Source organism: Pygocentrus nattereri, chromosome 1 (assembly GCF_015220715.1).
Source record: "Pygocentrus nattereri isolate fPygNat1 chromosome 1, fPygNat1.pri, whole genome shotgun sequence".
NCBI lineage: Eukaryota > Metazoa > Chordata > Actinopteri > Characiformes > Serrasalmidae > Pygocentrus > Pygocentrus nattereri.
Window position 1 is genome coordinate 47,251,326 of NC_051211.1, and position 18,384 is coordinate 47,269,709.

The 18,384-nt window shown below is 40.0% G+C and overlaps 2 protein-coding genes across 2 annotated transcripts; both read left to right on the plus strand.

The window, feature by feature from the left end:
- The first annotated feature begins 736 nt into the window (after positions 1-736).
- On the plus strand, positions 737-11,235 carry gdi2 (GDP dissociation inhibitor 2). Its single transcript, XM_017712197.2, has 11 exons — positions 737-886; positions 6,407-6,514; positions 6,709-6,808; positions 7,108-7,242; positions 7,865-8,063; positions 8,204-8,335; positions 8,487-8,586; positions 8,776-8,947; positions 9,262-9,406; positions 9,519-9,573; positions 9,899-11,235. The coding sequence occupies exons 1-11, from the start codon at positions 842-844 to the stop codon at positions 10,052-10,054; spliced, it is 1,347 nt and encodes a 448-aa protein (XP_017567686.1). The 5' UTR covers positions 737-841; the 3' UTR covers positions 10,055-11,235.
- Positions 11,236-12,277: 1,042 nt separating this feature from the next.
- On the plus strand, positions 12,278-18,309 carry asb13a.1 (ankyrin repeat and SOCS box containing 13a, tandem duplicate 1). The gene is made up of 6 exons (XM_017712194.2): positions 12,278-12,458; positions 12,725-12,912; positions 14,455-14,611; positions 16,316-16,450; positions 17,449-17,640; positions 17,779-18,309. Exons 1-6 carry the CDS (start codon positions 12,416-12,418, stop codon positions 17,907-17,909), a joined length of 846 nt encoding a protein of 281 aa, XP_017567683.1. The 5' UTR covers positions 12,278-12,415; the 3' UTR covers positions 17,910-18,309.
- Positions 18,310-18,384: the final 75 nt, after the last annotated feature.

Here is an 18,384-nt window from a genome sequence, read left to right on the forward strand (position 1 = left end):
TACCACTGCAAAAAACAAACATCTGTTTCTCTACACACTACACACAAGATGGCACTCTGGTAAAGGCAGTGGTTCTATTCAGAACCATTTTCTGCTTACATGGTTCTTTAGATTGATGGAGAATGTGTTGTACGTGGTTCTTAATAGATTCTTTTTGAAAACGGTGGCACCAAAAAGCATTCTTATATTGTTACAAGGTCAAGTTTATAACAATGAAAGAATCAGTTTAGTGCTATATAGAACCCCAAACCATGTTAAACCGTAAATACATTTAATCATGAAATGGTTCTGTATGGAACGCTTGTTCTTAATAGAACCACTGCCTTTAAGAACCATCTTTTTTTTAATGTGTAAAATAGTACGTTTCACATGAGATCAGTCTGAATGGCTTTGTTTATATCCCAGTGGATGTAATAATGAAGAAAATCTTCACATGCGGATCATTTCATTGGCGGCTTTGGTAAGAAAATCAGCCCAGACAGTAACTTACAGTTTACGCCTCCACATAACCGGCGGTCTTGTCAGCGGGTAGGATACCTATCCTGTTCATGTTTAAAGCGCTTAACTAAACCCTCAGCGTAACATTACTAAAGATAAAGTCTCCCGGTTATATCCAGCATTAGAAACTACACGCCACGACAGCTCTGTATGCAAAGGCGTTGGAGTCCGTCGGTAGCCTTTCAAATAAGAAAGGCCCCTTGAGCGTCATCCGCCGGCTCCTCCCCGCTCCGTTCACCCGACCTGTCTGACGTTACACCGCCTTCTTTCATTTCCAGCTCGGCGGATCTCCATTTTCTTCAGGCCGACGTACAGGAAAAGGGGATTAAACTCGTGAAAAAAAATGAATGAAGAATACGACGTTATCGTACTGGGAACCGGACTTACGGTATATTTGTGTAGTTACGCTATAAACATTTTATCCGCATGCTCTTTCCCCCTGTTCAGTATGTATCTGCAAAGCCAGGCAGAGTCGGTGCCTGGCAGGCTAACGTTAGCTAGCTAACCTAGCTTTATCCTGGTCTGTGCTGCCTGTGCTCAAGCAGGCTAGTCGTAGCACGGCGGCTAACTGTTTCGCTGACTTCGCCTTACTGGTTAGCGCCAAATGTCAGGCTAATGGCGTTGCCGTCCACAGGAAGGTGGTTAACAGGTTAGGCCTCTAACTTATTCGCCCGGTTTTTCTAACCATGTCAAACCATAGTAAATCTCTTCTAGGCTAACGTATAGGCGTAGGTTCTCTCCTTCGCAGTTATTTGACTCTGACAAGCTTGCAATCCTTTAGAAACCACGAACGTTGGGATATGTGTCTAATACCGCTGCGTTAACATGCCAGCGTTAACGTTAGCTCGCTGGCTAGCTATTAACTAACGCTAACTAGCTTACGTGGCTAAAGCTAGATAGCTCTCCGTCTCCGACAGTGCCAGCTGGACGCCCGGTCTGGGGCTATATCCAGCAACAGCGTGAGCTTGAGTAGGAGGCTAAAGTTGGCTTTCTGTTCGCCAGCTTCTGAAACGAATTTCCCCGTTCCGCCTTAAATGGGCTGCGAGTACGTTCTGGCGGCTGTGTGTTCATTCATGTGTTCATAAAATCGCATATGAAGCTTCAGCTTCGCAACTTAGGCTGCAGTTAAGCCTTTTCCTTAATGTCCCTTTGTAATTAGCTAACAGGTCTTAGGGCTTAAGTAGTTGTAAGGCGCGCAACTGAACTTCGTTTATTTCGCAGAAAATAAGCTAGCTAGTTAACATTTAAGTTCCCTAGGTTAGCGAAACTGCGCAAGTTAGCTAGCTCGGTGTTTGTTTACCCCGCCTATGTGCGCTATTTAACCGTAGCTAAAGTTAGTTTGGGTGGGGATTTTGCTGCAAAACTTGCGCAGTTTTCAGTGCGGCAACGTACTGTAAGTTAACTCATTGTGTAAGAAGGGTCAGTAAACAACCGCACCCTGCCGTAGCGCACATCCTTAACAAATAATCCATCTCGGTTCTTTTAATAGTAGGTTATAATAGTCGGTGTACAGCTAAACGACCAGTGTAGACCAGTTTTCGGTGTGTTGGCTTTTGTATGGACTATTAACTCCACGAAAGTCCGGACGCTGTGATGTTGAGGTCACTAAGCACGTAATAGCATGGTGTGTAATACAAGATATTTGGTTATGCAAGTCATAGCGACAGGCTGTGGATCCTTACCTAGATCTCTGGCTTAAAGCATGCCGGGAAGAAGAAATAAACTCGTGATAAGCATTAGTCTACATGCTGTACTTTGCATTGAGGTTGTAACTTGGTGATTCGAGTCATGTTACTGTACTTGAACGACTCTGCCTTTTGCCTTTTTGTAGCATTAGTTCCAGGAGTCTTTCTATCTGTATTACCTCTCTTCAGAAGTTTAGGTTAACTTCCTCCACTGCAACAGACTTTATGATCAGCAGGTTTAGTCTACACTAGTTTCCTGTTGACATAAGAGCTTGCTATGCTGATCCAGTCCAATATAATAATTTTTTCTTTTCATCTCTTGGCTAAGAACAGGTTCTGATGGTGCTATTTTGGACCAGGATATGCAAACCACTAAAGTGTGGGCTGATATTCAGGAAATATTAAAGTGACCCCAATCAGGCTTTGCAGAGCTTGGCTCATCTAAACATGAAAGAGGAAGTGGGGAATGTAGAGAAGCACCTTTTTCTGTAGAAGCTTTATTCTGTATTCTAGCTCACACAAAGGAATGGGCATACAACACGAAGGAAATGAAAGTCTGAAATTAAGTTCTGCAAAATAGAGAATCTGCGCTGCTTAGTCGGGCAGGGTTAGACAAGACCGTTGAATCACCAGTGTGCACTTGCTCCGTTATCTGTAGTTCCACACCAGATGTGCATATAAGGTACAGCTTATTAGTTTCAATGAATCACATTTACATGCTTTTATTATTTGTTTTGTTTGTGATTTACATCTCCTGCTACTTTTAATTGGATTGGAATTCATAGTTATCACTTAGCCTATATGGTGTATATCCTGATTAAGACTTGTAAAACTTATCTAGGGACTGAAAGATTTTGTATGCTGATATAGTTATAATTATGGCTTTCATTCTAAAAACTTAAAACCTGATTCCCTCATTTATTTGCATTGTTTAATCTTTGTTCTCTGTCTCTCCATCTCTGTCTGACATAATCTGAGCTACAATGTGATTGGTGCCTTTCTTTGAGTTGACAGCTAAATTAACATGTAAACGTAATTTTTGCTAATAGCTCCGTCCTTTTTCACCATGCAAAATGTCAGTTTTCTGTAAATTCAGGCAGTGGAATAAAGCAAGCCATCGTTCAGAAGCAAAGCCCAAATCTGAGCGTTCAGTTCAAGATGAGTGGCAGACCAGAAGTGTCAATAAAAAGTGACGCATTATAGAAGTGATGCTTTTCAGAAAGGCAAGCTGTGGTAGATGTTGACACTTTGATAGTAGGCTGACATTTGAAACTGACAGACCGTCTGGTGTAGCCAAACCTCTGAGTCCCAGCAGGCAGCCAGCGCCATGAAAAAGGAGTTGAAATGTCAGTTTACCTGAGACAGTAGCACTCTTTCATGTGATTGACTGGAGTCTGTCTCTACTGAACAGAAGCCCAGACCTTATGCACTCAGCTGATTTTTTTTTTTTTTTTTTTCTTTTAACTGAATCTCTGTTAACATTTAACTCTTATTGCGCCCTATTAGTCTTCAAACCTTTTGTTCTATGTTGGAATGGTCAGCTGGTTTGCACATTTGAAAGGTAAGCAGGTTTGGACTTGCGTAACGTTCATCTACTGCCTACTACCTACCATCTATTGTATTTAAACTATGGTTGGTTTGTAGTTCAGTTTGTTCCTTGGCATGCTAAGAGTGAAGGCTTGTCTGTCAGTGTTCAGGTTTTCCCCTCATGGCTCAAAAACAAATTAGGGCTGTCACAATTAGTTATACTTAGTAATCAAGTAACCTACTGATTATTTTGATGATTAATTGGGTGATTATCATTGGAAATCAGGCCAAACAGTACAAATTAACTTAAGTAAACAATAGCAAACCATGCATAGCTTTTCAGTGATTTTGAATTACTTTATTGTGAACAGATAAAGGAGGACTCCTGTACAAAGACTCCATTATAAAATGGAGGAATATATATAGAAACATTATATAGAAATGCATTTAAGTGGCTGTGTCCATCATGCTGTTTCTTATTGTGTGATAAGTAGGCAAATTTAAAATTGGTCAAAATTGTCACACGCATGGCAAGTTTATCAAGTAATTGTTACAGCCTAAATTTTGATTATTACAGTTATATGTAAAATCCGTAGTCCACAAAATAAGACCTGACTGTTGTCTTTAGGCTCAACTGTCAATAGTTGGCAAACGGGTGTGTCCTGAGCCAAGTGCGCTGCTCAGATGTTGCACTGGTGCTTGACTCAGCTGCACTGTAAAGTGAAATGACCAGCCTTCCAGCTATAGCACAGCAGTTAGCATCCACAGAGGCCAGAAAAGGTGCAAGAAGTTGGGATTAAAGGCTTGTGGCACTGGTGGCAGTTTAGTTTTTTCTTGATTCTGAGGGTGTGTCAGTGTTTGGATACCAATCAGGCATGGGATGTCCTGGCCAGGCATGAGTCAGGCTGAATATGAACTGAAGGGAGATGGATGAGAACAAAAACGCACATGATCGTCAGTTCCTGTGCCACAATAGAGAGCAATTTACTGTCTTTTGATGTACAGCAACGGTGGCCTGAATCACAGTGTCTGTAAAGGATTGGATTTAACACATTACAAATGAAGCAATGTTTCCAACCCTAGCAAAGCTTTGGCACTGTCAGCTGTGCTGAGATACAGCTGGGCTTCATTTATACCTGCTGTTTTTTTTTTTTTTGTTTGTTTTTTTTTTTTTAAGAATTCTTTTGCCGTTGTATGCATGTCTGCAGTGATCCTCTAGAGCGATTTGATTTTGGCTGCCGTAATGTGTAAAGCAATGTTATCTGTGTTTAATGAGCAGTTATGTGATGTAAATTAATATGCCTGTGTTGTTGTGGATGGGGCGTGCTGCATGCTCTGTGTAAAGTCCATTCTATCACATGGCCCTGTGGTTTGCCGCTTCTACAACTATAGCTAATCGCATTACGTTCTTGGAGAAAGCAGGGAAATTTTTAGTGTTGGCTCACATGTGCTTATTGGTTATTTCCTGTGCTTTTGAAAAATGGCCCCATTCTTCTGACAGTACCTCTTATGCATTATTTACTAGAAAAGGTGTATTCTAAAAGAGCAGTAATCGTGTAGCATTGCTGCCCATACAAATTCCAGCCCTGAAATGGAGCATGATATGCAGTCGATGCTTTGGAGTCATTGCCCTCTGCCTGACTAAACATGCTATCCTTTTCTTAGTCGTACTTTGTTTTTTTTCTTTCCTTTTCCCTCTGTTATAACCATACAAACGTTACTTAATTATATGCAATGTGGTTACTCTTACAGTAAAGCCAACTCTCTCTTTCCTTGGAAAAGACGTATTTGAATTACACAGAAAATGTTAAGCAGTGTTTTTGTCTTCTTCATAGTGACTTGGTAATTTAAGCCAGATGGGATGTCCCTTTGTTGGTTAATCTAATTCACCTCATACTGTTAGCAGGAATCATTCTGGTGTTTCTAAAGGACACTGAAAGTTAGTGAATGTTTCAATCAGCCAAAATGAATTCAGTCAATTAAACCTTTTATTTTGGTTAAACAGATATTCTTGTTTGTTTTTTTGCTATTATTGCTGTTGCTCAGAAAACTTTTATCTGTTTTTGTCTTTTTTTTGCATAACTTATCCTCCACTTATCCTGTGTATTGTGTTATAGTTTCATTATAAACAGACCAACAGATAAGGTCAGAAATTATTGGGTAAAAGGCTTGATACACTAACTTCTATTACAGGTTAAGAAAGGTTATTTTCTTCTTCTGTAAAGTTTCCATTTTGGAGAAACAAGGTTTTGTTCCAGCAGTGATGTAAATGTAGATGTGTACTTTTGACATAGTTCTAAGACATGAACCAGGGACTGGATAAATTAGGGGACTATTAACTGTATAACTGTGCCATAAATGGGGGAGGAAGCAGAAGTATCACTAGCCCTGCTCTATTCTATTTTGTCATGAAGGTTGAGATCATCTGAGATGTATTTGAGGAAGTACAGTGTATGTGGACTCTTTAAATCAAAGAGACTGGTGTGTATATGCAGCAGAATAAAGGAGCTCAAGGAGTTGCCAAGATGATTTCTTTATTTCGTCAGACCTGTGAAGCTCGCATACATTGATTTTTCACATGGCAAGCTTACAATTTTTGTTTGTATCCCTACAGAAAAAGTGCTTTCAGATCCTGCAGTATGTGTGTAAGAGGATGTCTAAGTGAGCATGCTCTTCCTTCTGTTTGTTTCCTTCAGGAATGCATCCTGTCCGGGATCATGTCTGTAAAGGGGAAGAAGGTCCTGCATATGGACAGGAACTCTTACTATGGAGGAGAGAGTGCCTCCATCACCCCTCTGGAGGATGTAAGGCCTTATAATCATTTCAAAACAAATGTAAACTGAAAATGTATAGTGTAGTCAAAAATACTAACATGGCTACAAATAAGTGGTCACATAAATTACAATATGGTAATCTGACTGTTCATTCCTTATACATAGACCCGAATGACAGAGTTTTTAACCATTTTCTATATAAAATGTCCTCTTTCCTTCCTCAGCTTTACAAGCGTTTTAGCCTTCCTGGCAGCCCTCCTGAGTCGATGGGGAAGGGCCGTGACTGGAATGTGGACCTCATCCCCAAATTTCTTATGGCCAATGGTGAGAACTGACCACTTCTTGTCCAACAGTTAGCAGTCAGCAGGGGGAAAAAAAAATCACATTCTTGTAAACTCTGAGCCGAATGTTGCCAGATTCCACAGCTCTTCTCATTCTGTTGCCTAGCAATCAGTTATGATATAACAATTCTGACAGCTAGTCATTCATGCCTTGAAAAGAGGGTCACACTAGTATCCCAGTCCTAAATGAAAAATGGACTGTGTTGTATATAACTGTGTTCTTTTCTGTATGCAGAATGCAATGGAAATGTTTCACTAATGTCTATCTGTTTATGTGTTTAGGTCAGCTGGTGCGTATGCTGCTGATCACACAGGTGACACGTTATCTGGACTTCAAAGTGATTGAGGGCAGCTTTGTCTACAAAAAGGGAGGCATCTACAAAGTGCCCTCCACTGAAACTGAGGCTCTGGCTTCCAGTAAGTGCATTTTGAAGTTTGAAATTGGTGGCAAGTCAATGCCTCTCCATGGATCATCACCTTATCATAGTGGAGGGGTTTGCATGCTTGAATGATCCTAGGAGCTATGTTGTCTGGAGCAAAAGCTCCTGGTAAGGTCTCCCAAGGCAAACTGGTCCTAGGTGACAGGTCAGACAAAGTGTGATCCAAAAATACCCTTATGAAAGAAAGAAAAAAGAAAACAGGACAATGGCTTTTGTCACAATGGTATAAATACCTGGCAGACCGTCTGCTCTCAGATGATTGGGGATTTGAAATGGTTTGGGTGAGCGAGCGAGACAGAAAAATAAATAGTGAGCCTTCTGATTTCTACATTCAAAAAGATGTCACTAGGCCGGGCGTGTTTCTGCTGGGTTTGTTTTTGGTATTACTTCCCTTTTTTACGTACAGCATATGGTAGTGTGGTTATAATCAGATTATTGTTTCAACTGGGAAGTGTACTGTAGTACCTCTCCCAAACAGAAAGAAAGTTCCTTAAAGGTGTTGAGCTCTGATGTGACATGCAGGTTCACAAAGGCCTATACTGACACAGGCACAGCACGAGTCGTGTGTTTCAGTCTGAACGTTTTTCTTGCTCCTCCAGGCCTGATGGGGCTGTTTGAGAAGAGACGGTTCCGGAAGTTTCTGGTTTTCGTTGCCAACTTTGATGAGAATGACCCCAAAACCATGGAAGGTGTAGACCCCAATAAGACTACCATGCGTGATGTTTACAAGAAATTTGACTTGGGCCAAGATGTCATTGACTTCACAGGCCACGCAATTGCCCTCTACCGCACAGACGAGTGAGTTTCCTCAGCGCTTTCCCAGCATGCAGGCTAATAAACACAGATGTTAGATGTTCTCCACTGAGGTTAAATTGTGTGTGTGTGCTGCATTTTCACTCTCATGCTTCCCCTCTCTTTCCACCCCGCCCCCACTCTAGTTATCTGGATCAGCCCTGCATAGAGACATTAAACAGGATTAAGTTGTACAGTGAGTCCTTGGCAAGATATGGGAAGAGCCCCTATCTTTACCCCCTGTATGGTCTTGGAGAACTCCCCCAGGGCTTTGCCAGGTCAGAATTTTCTCTACCTCTTGCACAATGTCATTGTTGTACATCTTTTTGAAGTAGTCCTCTGAATTTTGTCATAGTGTATTACTGTTGTACATCTCTAGAGGGCACCAACTTGATGTGAGTTGTTTTTTTTGTTTGTTTTTTTTAACAGATTAAGTGCCATCTATGGAGGAACATACATGCTGAACAAGCCAATTGAAGAGATTATCGTTGAGAATGGCAAAGTAGTGGGTGTGAAATCTGAAGGAGAGGTGAGGTTTTTGTTTTTGTTTTCACTCATCACCCCCCCCTTCAAAACAAAACTGTTTTGATTGTAACATCATAGCACTTACAGCACCAACACATGTATCCACATAATAACAAGGAATTGGAGTGTACTGAAGTGCAGAATCTTTTTGCTGTGGCAGTTCTGCTAAAAGTGATTTGTTTTTTGAGCTCAGATTGCTCGCTGTAAGCAGCTGATTTGCGACCCCAGCTACGTCACGGATCGTGCCAAGGTCGTGGGCAAAGTGATCAGGGTCATCTGCATTTTAAGCCACCCTATCAAGAACACTTCAGACTCCAACTCCTGCCAGATCATCATCCCTCAGAACCAGGTCAACAGAAAGCATGGTGAGGCACATGGGGATATTAATATATCTATATTTTTTATTTATATATATATATATATATATATATATATATATATATATATATATATATATATATATATATATATATATGTATGTATGTATGTATGTATGTATGTATGTATATATATATGTATATATATATGTATATATATATATGTATATATATATGTGCAAGACATCCAGTTATTTAGACTTGCATTCTGCATTATTTGTGGAGCGCCCCATGTTCCACTTTGCGGACAGCACAAAACATTGATGGCTATGGTTTAATATGTTTTACACGTTTTGTTGTAGATATCTATGTGTGTATGATCTCATATGCACACAATGTGGCAGCCCAGGGTAAATACATTGCCATCGCCAGCACCACTGTGGAAACTAATGACCCTGAGAGAGAGATTAAACCAGCTTTGGATCTGCTGGAGCCCATTGAGCAGAAGTATGTGTTCTGCATATGTGTGTACGGTCTTGTCGGAATGTTATTACTGTATTGAGGAAAAAAATACAACATGGTGTTATGCTGTTGATGTTATATTTTTGATCTTTCACAGGTTTGTGAGCATCAGTGATCTGTATGCTCCAACCGACCTTGGAGCTGAAAGCCAGGTTAGTTCGTAACAGACTTATGCATGCTCGTAAAATAAGACGTGGCAAAAATTACATTCCACATGCTTTTCCTGAGCATAGAACTGCATCCAGTTTTGGCTACCAAAATTGCAGCATAGAAAATAGTTTAGACAGTGTTTCATCATCTTGATGGCATTCTGGCCACACAGTTACCTGGTTCCCATGTTACATTACTGTCCAGTTATTGGTATATTATAGTTTCCAAAAGCAATATGCTGCCTCTTTCACTTGACTGACAACCTTGAACAAGCTAGCCTTAAGAGTCAATGCAGTAAATGTGAACCTTTTTTGTATTTGGGTTCAGGTCTTCATCTCCCGCTCCTACGATGCCACAACCCACTTCGAGACAACCTGTGATGACATCAAAGACATCTACAAGCGCATGACGGGCACAGACTTTGACTTTGCCGAGATGGAGCGCAAGAAGAACGACATCTTCGGCGACGGGGCTGATCAGTAACTTAGCTCAAGGCACTGTTGAATATCCGATATTCAGAGGATGGTAATCTTAAAGAAAATATGAAAAAAGAAGAAAAAAAGGTAACCAAAATGGGCTAGCTGATGATTTCAAGTATATGTTTATGCCCATAAAGGAATTTCATGTATACAGTTACAAATTTAGCATTTAAAGGGGGGAGAAGGGTCTGGCAGTCTGCTTTGTATAATCAGGTTAAGAGACATTGCACTGATTGTTGGTTGACGTCCTGTATCCAGTTGCCATCGTGTCATCATGTTGTCACCCTGCTCGGACAGGGAGGACGTTCAGTCCAAAGATGCCAAATGATCAGATTTTTGCAATTGATATAAAGGCACATGTAAAAGAACTTTACAAAGAAGCAGAAGTATTTTTTTATAATTATGTGCAAAAACTCAAATAAAGATGGCCTCTCAAGCAGAAGTGTCTAGGAGCGCAAAACTGAGCGGACAAGGTTTGCAAAAGAAATCCTGAAAATGAAGCCGCAGTTACCAACTTTGATGAAAAGAGTCAATGCATTGTATTTTCCTACAGATTGGTGCTTCAACTAGTTACTGGACTGTAGCTAATAATGTATGTCCAAGCCTTGCTTTGCAAATGTAAGGGAAGTATCAAGCACACAAAATGTATATAATCATCTTTTCCTTCAAGTACTACTCATCCAGCCTCATGTTATATACAGATTTTGCTAAATATAAATAAGGAAACTGCATTAATTTGACACAACTGACCTATTGGCTGTAAATTGTGCGGCTGTTAATTGGTAGGATGGGATGCTTGGAGCTTTTCCAGCTATTGCCTTTACATCTCTGTTGCAAGGGGCAGTATGTGATCCTCAGGCCAACGGTCAGAGGTCATCACATGTCAGCGAGAAAGCTACTTAACTGTGTAAGTCTGCGAGAGCTGCTTGAACACTGTGCTTTAGAGGAACTGTCTCTGTTTTTGTTGCAGAGAGAGGAGCTCTTAAAAAAGCAGATGAGAAAAGTGGCCTAGTTCTCCTTTATATCTCTGTTGTGTTAGAAAGGACCAAATGTCTACTGCAGTATTGGCATGACGGGGGCCCTGTGCGAAATGTCATCAGTGTTTTAAACAACGGAATAACTGTGCTGAGCAAATGGGGCTCAAATGATTTCTGTACTGCAAAGTAAAAATGTTAACTTGTGAAATCGTGGTTTGAGCTTTTTCTTGTGAGCAGCAGTTTTATGCTTCATTTGTCAAAGTGGTAAAAATCCTGAAATGTAACAAAAGGGGTTTTGGATGATAGTTTGTTTTCTGGATACCTGCTTCACAACTGGAATTTGTGGCCTTTTTTTGTCCAGGGCAGTTTCTCATCACGAAAAAACACAAGTGCCCAAACTTGACCAGAGATGTCTTTCAATTTGGCTCACCAGAAAGTTACCATAACCCCACCCCCTCACCCACTGACTAAAAAAAATTATACTCATGGGTGCCAACATGTCTTAATATTGGGAGGTAATTAGCATCTATGTTTATGCCAGACAACTTTTCATAAATCTTTAAAGTATTCAGTAACAAAATATGGAGTCAATTGCCTGGATAGGAATTAGGTTAGCCCTAGTACTATGGGGAATCTCTTTTTGGAATGTTGTTTTGTCCAGGACTAGGCTCAGTAGTGTTATAATGTTATAAAATTCTTTGGGAATTTTCTAAAATTCTTTGGGAATTGTTTTGCCTTACCAAAATAATGTCCTGGACTTCTTCACCATGAAGGGTTTGAGAAGTGTGTATTTGTAGGAAAACCCTCAAAACTGAGGTAAAACAATGTCTCAGACATCAGGCAGCTTATTCACATTTTGTGTTCTATTAGTGACCTGGATAATAATGGCGTGAACAGAGCATTTCACTTCAAACCACTCTGAATGACTGTTTACATATCAACAATCTAATTATATAGAAATTTAGAAAAGTCGGTGGAACTTCCCTTTAACATATTAATGTCCACAAGGGGGCATATCTTGTTCCCATGAATGAACTTATGAGGTCGACTCTAACTACAATTATTGGCTAAACTGGTGGCTTGTTTAGGTGTGAAGGTAATAAAACTGGTTTGTCTTAGGCTAATAAAGCATATTAAGAAGTTGGTTCGTAGTCATAAAAAGTGAAATTCCTCATTCTACCCATATTGTTCGATTTAAAGTAAGACGCGCATGTCAATGGAAATAAACTACATTTCCCAGAATTCCTACACTCCGCCTGACAGAGCAAGTGCCGCTTTCATGGATCATATGAATCTTCATCTAAAAATAGTTTACTTGCGCAAAAACACCACCGCCTGTGTGGAGTAACATCCCACCGTGTGTGTGGCAATGCTGAACTGACCCTAATATGGATTTAACTGCAGCCAGACAGACATTTTATGGAGATATCGGTAAGTCGACTTTTCCTCAGGTTGTAAGGTGACCTACAGACGAGCTTCAGTAGTTCCGTGCTGCACTGGCTTCCATTAAACATTGGCGTGTCTAGCCCGCATGTTGGGCTACTCTGAGTAAAATTATGAGTGTAGCGAGAAAGTAAGAACGCCGAGGTGCTCGTCTCTCCTGCTATACTGAGCCCAGGCTTGCTAGTTCCTGTGTTTGTCTCTGAGCATCGCGCTGATTCTCCTCTGCTGTGGCTGATGCGGTGAAACTGCTGCAGGGTTCTGGGCGGACAGGACTCCCGTTCATGAGGCCGCTTCTTTAGGCCGAGTCCTGCAGCTCAGGCAGCTGCTGGACAGCGGCGCGTCGGTCAACACAGTGACGGTGGACAACATCACTCCTCTGCACGACGCCTGCATTCAGGGCCATCCGCAGTGTGTCCGCATGCTGCTGGACGCCGGAGCGCAGGTAAAGTCCCTCAGCTGTCCAGTACCTCGCTCAGCGTGGATTTGACTAAATAATTTGAAAGGTATTTGAGGAAGAATATTGTTTTTTTTAGTTAATATAAGCAGCGTGGACGTCCTACCTGAAAAGACCACGTGTAGCATGTCAGTCAGGACTCCGTGTCTCATAATAATGAGAATGTCTCATAATTATGACTACATATATCGTAATAATGACTTAGTGTCTCATAGTCATGAGAAAGTCTCTTATTATTTTGAGATGCTGAAACATTATTATGACATTATGGAATGAGAAACCAAGTCATAACTATGAAATGCGAAGTCATAATTGATATAGTCTATGATTATGGGATGCTAAGTCATGTTAAGTCGTAAGTATGAAGGGAAAGTCATAATTGACATATTATGAGATTATAATTGAGAGTCTATAGTTCTGGGATGCTAAATCGTAATTATGCAATGCTAAGTTATAGTCGTTATTATGACATGCTAGAATCTCAATTATGACGCACTAAGTCGTCATTTTGAGAAAGTAAGTCATAACTATGACACAGTAAGTCAGACTTATGAGACACTATGTTATGAACATGATGTACCAGGTCATAATTATGGGAAACTTTCTCACTATTATGACTAACTAAATAGCTACATATGTTTTTCCAGTGAAAGAAACAGGCTTTCATATCTGTGCTACTAATAAAAACATGCTCTTTGTTTCCAGCGCCTGCTTATGTACAGTTCAGCTGAAAAGGCAGTGAATGCAAAAGTTACAGCCTACCCCCTTAGACGGGGTTAATGAGAGCCCGAGGGGCTGGCTGTAAAAGTGGCTAAAGAGTCTGGTAATTCGACATACAACACAATCATTCAGTACAGTTCAAAGTTGTTTGAACAACATAAGCTTTAACCCTAAATACAAAAAATACCATCAAAATAAATATCATTAGCAAAAACAGACACTGGCAAATGTGGTAAATTCATTTTTACCTCAAAGCAGAACAGCAGATATCAGCGTGATGTATTTTACGGACTTTTCTCATTGTTTATTTAGGAGACTTTTTTGAAACACTGCGTTAAAACAAACCTTGCCAGGTGGGGGGGCTTACTTTACCCTGGTTAGTTGTTTACATGCTTAAAATGTGTTGCAGTCAACAAGAGAGTGATTAAAAGTAGTAGTTGTGAACTCACAGTTTTACAGTATTATTTCAATATTCTACTGAAAACAGAAACACTTGTATAAGGCAAATGTACATGTAATGTTCTCTGTATATTATTAGTAGTAGTGATGAATTGGTGGCTCTACATTTTGGGCATTTCACCAGCCTTAATAAACATGTCTGTGGTGAAACTGCAGCTTGTTCAACTAAGGTGCGGTGACAGTGTTTCAGAGTGTCTACACAATAAGAAAACCATGTGTAAAATATCACAGAGAACCGTTGAATATTGGCATGTCTGCTTGCTGTTTAGTTCTACTTGAGCCATTACTTTTACTTGATTATGATTTTAGGCCACATTATTATCCTCTGCTTTTGTGTCTGTTATATGGAAGGTGGATGTGCGAAACATTCATGGCAGCACCCCACTCTGCCATGCTTGTGCAGCGGGCAGTGTGGAGTGTGTGGGGCTGCTTCTGGATCATGGAGCCTCAGTCAACCCCTCCCTCACTGCGCTCACAGCCTCCCCACTCCACGAGGCCTGCATACGAGGTGAGACTGGGACTAAGCATGAAACCACTAGCAAAGGCAAGCTAATTTATGGAGCAATAATAATATGTGGATTAAGGGTGTGATGAGGGGGGCGGTGCCATTATTCATCACCCTTATACAGTGGCAGAGTCTCCTATTGGACTCTGCTGCTCTGTCTTATTTACACTGCGTCATTGATGTTAAGCGCCACTCTTTCTTAGCACCCCTGCTGCTTTTTTGCCTGTGAGCATCCACAACCTAGCTGTTTTAAACAGATGTTCCCCAAATCATCTTAATTCCACATGTTCCTTATGTTCTTGCATGCTAATGATGTACACAAAACCTGGAGCCTGTTAAACTGTCTTCACAGTGTGTTACAAAGCAAGTACGTAAACATGATGACTGAAAAACACCTGACATAAATAGCTGGACAGCGCATATTATTGGCAACAAGTACGTCAGCCTAGAGCAAACAACACAAGACCAACTGAACCTCATCACAACCAGTCTGATTATAACACTATCAGCACAGCATTCAACAAATAAGAGTTAATATATGAAATCAGCAAAAATAAGATAATGGAAGCCTAACAAAATGATAATGATAAAAAATAATAAGTTAAAAGGTCATAACAACTATAATCAAAAACACACAGCAGTTATGAAACCAGAGCGGTAACATTAAAATACTGTAGCATACAAAACAAAACTCCTTTCAAGACATGATTTATAAAGTGAAATTCTTTTTTTTTTGACTTTTTAGACAAATACTTTTACAGATATGTATCAAATAAAAAAATTGCATTTAGTAGAAAAATAGTAATGTTCATATTCATATTTCAATGTGGATACTTTTGTTTTTGCTCCTGGTAACTGGTATGGTGGCCAGGGTGGCCATTATGGGTGAAACACCCAATATATCGTTATCATGATAATGGCACAATTTTCTGAGTCTGGTGTATATTGTCAGTACTTCTGTTCAACTCCGTACATCATTAAAACTGCTGACATAACAATTGTAGAGAGCCTGTAAACTACAGCAATAACCAGTGTTTTCTGTTTTATTCATTTTTTATTAATTGATTTTTTCTTTAGTAAATGGTATAGATTTTTGCAAATGATTCATTTATTAAAGAGGTGTATAGTGTCATGTATTTAAATTTTGTGGCAGATTCTGATCTCTTTACAGCCAAAATGTTTTGTTGTTTTTATTTATTTAATGACTGATCTTATGAGCCGGTGCTTTTTTCTGCACACTGTGTGGGCTGAACATGTCAAACAAAATTTCCACAGACACAATATAAATATTATTTGCTGTTTAATATGCCAGACTGACATTTTAAATTAATTCAGGATCAAATAAAATGTTACAGTGAAAGTAATGGGCAAGTGACTATTTATTGACAATACGTGATGTAAAATGATGTTGTGACATTTTGGTATATGGTTCAGCATTGAAAAGCACAGTGAATGCATCCATGTTTCTGGTCTTCAAACATATCAGAACTTGTCCAATTGCTGAATTACATGTTCAGAGCAAAGATTGGCCTATAAATGACGCTCTTGTCTTTGTATAATTGTGCCACTGCTGTTTAACGGGCACATTTAGTCTCCTCTTGTAGACATTGTGATGCATGTTGTACACCTTACAAGCATTGTATTATTCTTTCGCCCTTAATGTGAATATCTTCACTTCATCAGAATCATTGAGCATTTTTGGTGCAGGTAATCCAGAGTGTGTGAAGCTGATGATATCAAAGGGAGCGCTGCTGGAGGCCTTTGACATTTACTTTGGGACGCCGCTGCATGCATCCTGTGCTAAAGCGCATCTGGACTGCGCCCTGCTGCTGCTCAATGCAGGTGAGCGGGAATCTACTGATTCAACTGCTCACTTAGTAATCATCAATAATAAAATATTCATGTCGCATTATATCGTTTTACAATGGGCCTGAAGATTATTTAAGAAAACTGATCATTTAAGAACGCTGCTGAAGTGCAGGCATATGCAAATGATTTGGTCAAGTTACATATTTTGTTGATTTTCTAAGAAAAATAAGTTACCACATCCTCCACAAAGAACAACCTGGTATAGTGTGGTGAGTAACACTTCTGCCTTCTATGCTGAAAACTGGGGTTCAATCCCCCCGCCTGGGCAAGCACCCTGCACTATACCAGTAAGAGTACTTGGGCAAGACTCCTAACACCACCTTCGCCTACCTGTATAAGAATGCTCAAATTGTAAGTCGCTCTGGATAAGAGCATCTGCCAAATGTAAAATGTAACAAACTTCTGCACATTTTAATGCGCAATTACTGTTTCGCCGCTATGTATCTCCATTTTTGTTGTTTTTCAGTTCTTGACATAATTTGAAAATGCCAGTTGTCCTTTACGTTGTGTGTAAATTTCATGATGAATGAATCAAAGGAAACAGCCAAAAATGACTGGGAAAAAACTCCAGTTCCACTGACTTATATTAAAAGTAAAGCATGTTACCATTTTTGAGATACAAGGTTTTGTTCTGACAAGAGCGATTTGCTGAATTGAAGTTATTGAGGGAAAAAAAACATGTAATGTAGCCTGTGCAAAGGTTATGGCACACTGTATATTTATATTTTATTTTCTCCAATGTGTTAAACAAAGCAAATAAGAAAAAATTGTGCAGTAAAATTTGCAGACAAATGCCATTACAGCTCAACAAATCAACAAAACATATTTTGACTGGGGGTGTCAATGTGCCAACGACTGTACATAATATCCACTAATAAAAGTCCTAAAGATGCTAAGCTGAAATCACTTTTAAATTATCGCAAACATGTGTTTTACTTTGTTTAAATGAAAGAAAAGTGTTATTCTTAAAGGTGCCAAGGTGAACGCCATAAAGTTCCATGAGACGGCCCTCCATCATGCAGCGAAAGTGGGGCGACCTGACCTGATCGAGCTGCTGGTGGAGTTTGGGGGTGACGTTAATGTTACAGATAACCTGGGACGCAAACCCATAGACTACACCACTCCTGGCTGTCCATCTCACATCTGCCTACAGCACTATGAGAGTGAGAGCAATGGCTGATTATGATATTCCTGACTCCCTGTCTGTTTATTGCAAGTCTTTGTGCATATAAAGGTTCAGTTTTGCTAAGCTGTTGTGTGTGTGTGTGTGTGTGTGTGTTTGTGTGCGTGTGTTCCCTCAGGTACTCCACTGTCTCTGCAGCAGCTGAGCCGTATTGTATTGAGAACAGTGCTGGGCACCAGAGCACCGCAGGTTGTGACTAAACTGGACCTATCACAGCGCATTATCAACTACCTCTGCTACAAACGATAAAAATGAACTGCTTTATGTGTCTTATTTTCTTGTTATGGATAAAGGGTCTCCAGTCTTTTCCGCAAAGGGCTGCTGTGGCTACACATTTTCATTCCAGTCAAGCAGAAGTGGATCTTTGTTCCTCTTTATCAATGAGTTGATCTGAATCTTCAAACAGCTGAATAGCTATGTGAACTGTTCTCCTGCTTGGCTCAAATGAAAACCTGCCATTTTCAGAGAAAATCAGAGCATCCTGTGAATAAAGCTAAACATCGAGATAAACTTCCAGTAAAGGTCAGAAAAACGCTGGTCTGGGTTGATTTTATGAGACAGTATTGTCACCAGCTGCTAAGAGTCTTAAAATATTGTGCAAATAATATTTTGTTGCTGATATTGTTGTAATAAAAATACTTTTTTTTTTTTTAATTTTCGGCTCTTTGTAATAGAGGCATAACTGCACTACAACTCCCATAATGCGCTCGTGGCCCTGAATCAG

Excerpts from the sequence above, each read along its gene's own strand:
- gdi2 (XM_017712197.2), top strand. The coding sequence starts at position 842 with ATGAATGAAGAATACGACGTTATCGTACTGGGAACCGGACTTACG. Across the intron at positions 887-6,406 it reads TACTGGGAACCGGACTTACG|GAATGCATCCTGTCCGGGAT; the intron begins GTATATTTGTGT and ends TGTTTCCTTCAG. Across the intron at positions 8,587-8,775 it reads GTGTGAAATCTGAAGGAGAG|ATTGCTCGCTGTAAGCAGCT; the intron begins GTGAGGTTTTTG and ends TTTTGAGCTCAG.
- asb13a.1 (XM_017712194.2), top strand. The coding sequence starts at position 12,416 with ATGGATTTAACTGCAGCCAGACAGACATTTTATGGAGATATCG. Across the intron at positions 12,913-14,454 it reads TGCTGGACGCCGGAGCGCAG|GTGGATGTGCGAAACATTCA; the intron begins GTAAAGTCCCTC and ends GTTATATGGAAG. Across the intron at positions 16,451-17,448 it reads CCTGCTGCTGCTCAATGCAG|GTGCCAAGGTGAACGCCATA; the intron begins GTGAGCGGGAAT and ends TTATTCTTAAAG.